General features: G+C 31.0%; 1 protein-coding gene across 2 annotated transcripts; it reads right to left on the bottom strand.

The window, feature by feature from the left end:
* Positions 1-3,252: 3,252 nt before the first annotated feature.
* Positions 3,253-5,296, bottom strand: LOC112784328 (F-box only protein 13). Of its 2 annotated transcripts, none has more exons than XM_025827482.3 (2): positions 4,882-5,296; positions 3,253-4,733 (listed from the first exon to the last, which is right to left on the bottom strand). In XM_025827482.3, the coding sequence occupies exon 2, from the start codon at positions 4,703-4,705 to the stop codon at positions 3,452-3,454; it is 1,254 nt and encodes a 417-aa protein (XP_025683267.1). In that variant the 5' UTR covers positions 4,706-4,733; positions 4,882-5,296; the 3' UTR covers positions 3,253-3,451. The 2 variants fall into 2 exon arrangements, with proteins under 2 accessions (XP_025683267.1, XP_025683266.1); XM_025827481.3 differs by having other exon boundaries at positions 5,053-5,270.
* Between the last annotated feature and the right edge of the window lie 1,211 nt (positions 5,297-6,507).

The following is a 6,507-nucleotide window of genomic DNA, read 5'->3' as shown; positions in this document are numbered from 1 at the left end:
CATCAAACACTATTAAATATGGAGAAAAGCACCCACCAAATTGAAGCAGCAATTTATTTGAGAAATAAAATAAATAGAGTTCAAACCACAAAATTCAGCAAAAAAACTAAACAAAGTTCAAACCACAGAGTTTAGCAATTTATTTGAGAAATAAAATAAACAGCAATTTATTTTTCAACAAACCAATTCTGTAATCTAAATCATCTTTTAATTAATTCTCTCTTCCAACCATCGAAATGCAAATATAACAAGGAAGAGACTATGAATGAAAGTACTTTAACAGTGGGCATACCATCAAATTTTGCCATTGAAAAAACAAATCAACATCTATATATCATGAAAAAAGAATTAGGATGTGTCAATTAAAACAACAATTCAAAGACGTAAATAAACTCATTTTGAATGAACCAGTAGAAACCGAAAACCTCAGAAAATGTTGTAGCAACCGAGCTCAGACGAAAGAGAGAGGTCAAATGCGAGCACGCAACGTGGAGGATCCGGCTAGAGGCGCAGTAACGATGGCGAGCATACAGTGGCGATGAACCGAGGTGAGCTGTGATGATGGAACAAGAATGTAAACTATCGAAGTGAGTCTTCCTTCTAGAATGAGATGCGCGGTGGTCGTGCAAATTCAAATCGGCAGCGAGGCGGTGCCAATGCCAGTGGAACCTCCATGAATTTGGAAAAAAAGCTCTGCTAGGGTTTGGTTTTCAATAGGGAGGGACTCTGCTAGGGTTTGATTTTTTGATGAAATGAGAAGGAAAAAAATTTGAAAAGAAAAGGTTAGAGTTAAATTAGCAAGCGTAATTTAGTCTTTTTACTTTGTTATACACATTTCATTTCCATTGGATTTAAAAATAACGAGAGAGGAGATGTGAATTAAATTAGTGGTATTTTGATTTCAGGAAATAAAAGTTATCTGGGAATATATTTTTAAACTTTGAAACAAACATGAGAATATCTTATTTTCATCTAAACATTCTTGAAAATACTCTAATATTCTCCCAACCACACACACCTTTCATAGAATACGTTAAGGTGCGTGTGAGTATGTGTGTATGAGTTGTATGTCCAAAAAAAAAATAGAACAAACTTATTTACTATTTAACCAATTTGATAAGCAATGATACTTAGGTGGGATTTTTTTAATAAATAAATAAATATTTTATTTACCAAAATATATAATTTATAGCATTTTTACTAAAATCTATCATATCTCTTATCTCGTTTATAGTGTAAATGAAATAAGAATACACGTATCTCGTTTACACTGTAAACGAAATAAGGCCGTTACACACCACGTGTACAAACATGATACGGCTACGTCGTATTGTGCCTTATCTCATTTATAGTATAAACGAGATAAGGCTAAATACGACTTATATATACAATTCGTTTACAGCGCCTTTTGGATAGGTTTTTCATCCATTTCTTCAACTTTCCTCTAACTTTTACCTTCTTCTTACCAATTACCCGGCAAGCATGACATGCACAGATGCACATGATCCGAGACATCAACCGACTAAACGCGACATGACACATCAGGGGACAGTTGACTTTGAGGTTAGTGTTGTTTTCTTTCTGTTTATGTTAGCATGTATGTGTAACCATATTTAAGGTACTTTTATAGAACTAGTATACAACACATATTTGGTAGATGAATGTATTGGTATGATTTTAGGTATCAGTTAAATTAAATTCTTAAGTAAATGTTATTCATTTTTATTTTTATTTAAAGTAAGTTTTGTTAGGTATATATTGGGTGATTAAGTTATTAATTATTTAAGTTAATTTATTAACTAGATGTTTATTAATTTAGTTATTAATTAATTAAATAAATATTTTTATTTTAGTTAATTTATTAAGTAAATATTTTTAATTTGCGACACACTATTGATGTTATTCGTTTGGATGTTTTATTTACACCTCTTACGTTCTTGGAATTTTGGTTTAATTATTCAAGTACAATATGAACGACATAAACAAAAAAACAACATTTGCTTACATAAATAATCAAACTAAAGACACATCCTCTTACATTCAGGTACAAAATGAGGTAAGTAAACATAGAAAAAGGTGAAGAATTACATGAAATACACAAACAACAACTGAAAATAAAGACAAACAAAGATGCGACACTAAGCTAAGCCTTGTCTGTAGGTTTGTTCGGACAGCTTTTTTGGGTATATCCGATTTACTTGCATAGACCACACCTCTTTTGTTGGCGCTCATCCTCATCCATCTCATTATAGAACCTAGTGGATATAGGTATGCAAGTAAACTTCTTGTGCATGGCAAGATTAGGATGCAGTCATATTCCATACCACTCCGACCAAAGTTTCTTGTCAGGTATCGGGGGAACTCCACCTTGTACACCTTAAATACAACCACCTGCCTGTATACCGGATGCACATAAGTTATTAATTTAATCCAAAATTTTAATATTTAAGTAAAAATGACGATTTTAAAACTTGGTTTTAAATTTTAGAGAATATTTTGTATGCAAAAAAAAGTTGAGAATAAAAAAAGACTTTTGACCTATACCTTAAAGATCAAAATCGTACTTAACCCTAATCTACAAAAATTGGATTTTACCCTCGCCTTGATATTAAATATAAAAGAACACATTGACAACAAAATTTAACAATAGATTTTCAACATTTTTTTTTTTTGTTTCCATTAAACCTATTTACTTGTGTATCCAATCAACGTTCCAACAATAAAAAAATCTACGTCCCAAATCCCAAATCCCTATACCCACAGCCCACATTCATTGATTACATAACAATTTAATTATACGTAATTAACCTCCATGACAGAAACAGAGAATGGGCCATTTGGCCCTTCGTTACACCCTTCGTCACAATGTAGACATAAATGCCATACCTGTGAGGCTGTGACACATGTTGCCATATACGCGTCTACTTTCCAGCATGCCATGCAGATATAGCATCACATGTTCACATGACACCACATAATTTTCTTTCTTTTAATACATACATTTTAAATTTTTAATTAAAAAAGAAACTTAATTGCACATTTGCACTTACTAAAAAACAATCTTAGTCATCTTGAATTGACTGAGAAAGCTTCAAATAACCAAGACTATGCAGCATTATAAGAAAGAGGACAAGCTTGCAACAGAAACTATCGATATCCGTTGACTTCAGCCACTGACATTACTTTACATTAAAAACAAAAAAACAAAAAACAAAAAACAAAACAAAACTAAAAGGAACCACATACAAGTTCTTTCACCAATAACAACTGCATTCACTGAAAAATGGTGTACATATAACAAATCAATCAAGAAAAATTACAATATCTCAATTCTCAGTTAGCAATCAATGATTTGGTTGGTTAGCTCCATATCATATCTTCCAGTAGCTACTTTACCTATTTCTCTTCAACAGTTACAATTGAACTACAAATTTGGCACCATTTTGCTGTGTCATACAGAAGCCTCTATCCTAGGCTCAAATGAAAATGAAGACATAAAGTCTATGACTTCACCATTTATGCAACAATTTGGCAATTCAACCCAGTTGTTGCTAACCAAATCACACAGAACATAAGTACATAGCTCAGAGGAGTTCAAGCATATGAATATCTGGTTACCAGCTCCTACACAGTTAATATCCACTTTCTTTCCATACCATTCATGAGAAATTGATGCAGGCATTGCTGCAATCTGGTGCCACCCTCTTTTAGCTTCATCATACTTCCACACACGAAGACTCGCGGTTTCCAAGAACTCTGATAACAGAACAACTAGCATCTCCCCATTACACTCCACAACATCAATTGAATACTCACTCAGAACAGGCAACAACCTTGGATACTCGATGTAGCACTTGCTTGTCAGGTTGCAAGCTACTATTGTCCCTGTGGAGCTAAGAAAATAGACAACCTCTTCGCCATTTTTGTCGGTAATGACCGACGAATATTGCTTTGAAGGGCTTCTCTGCATGTTGCTTGCTACCACAATACCAGCCTTACTAAGGAAGTATACAACATTGTCGTCCTCGGTCGAATCAAACTCCATAGAACAATCATCAACTTTTCTCCTTAGAGAAGTCTCACCTTCCCAACTTCCAGAGAAAGAATTGTAGACTCTAAACACAAGATTCTGAAGTTCTCCGAAGACTAACACAATTTTGTAGTATAGTTGTTGGTCTTTGGTGGTTGTGCTCATCACAATTGCATTGAGTGGTTGATTTTGAGGGGAAAACTCAAGCAGAGGGAGTTCACTACAAGTTCCTGTCACAGGGTTGCTTACAATGAAGCTTCCTGATGAATTACGGTAGCAAATCAAGCCACCGGAGGCAGCAACCGGCATACAACTTTTATTAGAATCTTGATGCAAAAGTGGGGGGTGATTGAGTCTTTTCCAAGTTCTTTCAGCAGAGTCAAAGATTATAGATTGGTTAAGGTTGGGAGCAACCATGAAGAACCAAGGATCCCTGGAAGGAATGCTTGAGCAGGCAAGCTTGAAACTAGCCGAATCAGCAACCGAATTCCACCGTTTCGACACGGAAGTAAGGCGAAAGAATGTGGAAGTTGGAAGCCATGAAAGTATCCTTTCAAACAGATCCTCATTGAGGTCATCAAGAGAAAAGTTATTGAGGAGTTTATGATCTCCATTTTCTTGTGATTTTCTCTTTAGACTTCTACCTTGACCATTCCAATCTCTAGAATGTTCCATCGATGAGAAAAGAAATTGGACAAAACAACTGCAACAACAAAGGAAAAAGATGTCATCAAGCATTGAACTTCTTTTCACATTTCAAAGCCTTATACTAATAATCTCAGAAGCCAATAATTAAAACAATTGAACCAAAAAAAAATTATAGTAAACACTAAAAGATTAATTGCAAGTACAGATATTCAAGATTTTCTCCTTGGTTCCCCAGACCCTCTAGCTAAGATTGCAAAGGTTGATGGTAGATTCTCAAGCAATCAAAGAATCCAAGTTAGGAAACTCTTTGAACATAGAAAAAGAGAGCTAAAGAAAGATGGTGATAGTGAGTGAAGGAGGAGAAGGAAACATACCTAATAGAAAGAAGGGGAAACTGGTGGTGCTTTGGAGTGAGTGAGTGAGAGTGAAAGTGAAAGAGTGGTTGGTTGCAGAAGAGAAGAGGAGATGGGAGCGTGTGTATTAATTGTGGAGAAGGAAATCCAAAAAGAGAAAGAGAAAGGGAAAGGGAAAAGCAAAGGGGACGGAGAGAGGGGGAACCATGGTAGGAAGCTTCCTTCACACTATCACATATGTATATGCATTACACGCTTGCCTCTTATGTATCTCAAAATGTCAATATCAAATTTATACCATTTTTTTTTATGGCAAATTCAAGGGAAGTTTTTTTTATATAAATAAATTAAATATTTTATTTACTAATATATATAATTTACGAGATATTTATCAATTTACGTAATATTATTTATTTCGTTTACAGTGTAAATGAGATAATTATGAATATATTTCATTTATTGTAAATGATATTTTTGTTTGACTTTATCTCCTTTGCAAACAAGATATGTTCATAATTATCTCGAAATAATATTACATAAATTAATAAATAGCTTATAAATTATATATATTGATAAATAAAATATTTAATTTATTTATATAAATTTTTTTTAAAAATTTAATAATAATTATAATTTGGTGTCTAATTTTTATTTAATTTATTTTTTATGATAAATTTTAAATATTTAATAATTATTTATTTTTATATTTTTAAAATTAAATATTAATTTTTAATATTTTTTGTGAGTTAGACAAATATTTATAGACATTATAGTAATTATTTTTTTTGATACTTCATGAAGATTCTGTAATTATTATCATGCAAAGATTTTTTTATTATTAGATATAAATTATAAGGTTTAATTTTAGTATATTATAAAAATATTATTCTTATTTAAAGTGTGACTAAATAAATAAATTATATTTTTAATATAAATATTTTCATATAGAAAATATTCTTAATATTTTAATTGGAATAGATGTCTTTTTTTTAAGTATGAATTTATTTTATGTAAATTTTATTTTTTTATAAAAATGCTAGAATACATTAAAAATTAGATACTAAATCAGTTATAATATATTTATGTATAAAGATATATATTTTTATTTTATTTTTAATTTTATTTTTAATGTTATTTTGTATTTTAACATGCAATTATGTTATGTGTATACAAAATTAGTAAATCAATCATTGATATAAAATACATCTTAAAATATAAAATACATATTAAAAATGAATTAAATAACGCATATATTTATATACAAATATATAATGACTAATTATTAGTATATGTATATAACATTTTATTTAACATATAAGGTAATTAATTTTTAGTATACACATAGTTAATTTTTTTTAAAACATCATTTTTTTTTGTCAATTTATAAATTGAAAACAAAAAATTGGCAAGTGTCCTTGTTGTGAATTGTGAATTGTGATGTTATATCTGTACATAATAATGAGGGTAAATCATACA

This window comes from Arachis hypogaea, chromosome 20 (genome assembly GCF_003086295.3).
Source record: "Arachis hypogaea cultivar Tifrunner chromosome 20, arahy.Tifrunner.gnm2.J5K5, whole genome shotgun sequence".
Taxonomy (NCBI): domain Eukaryota; kingdom Viridiplantae; phylum Streptophyta; class Magnoliopsida; order Fabales; family Fabaceae; genus Arachis; species Arachis hypogaea.
Note: the sequence above shows the minus strand (reverse complement) of the source record. Positions and strands in the feature narration are given on the sequence as shown.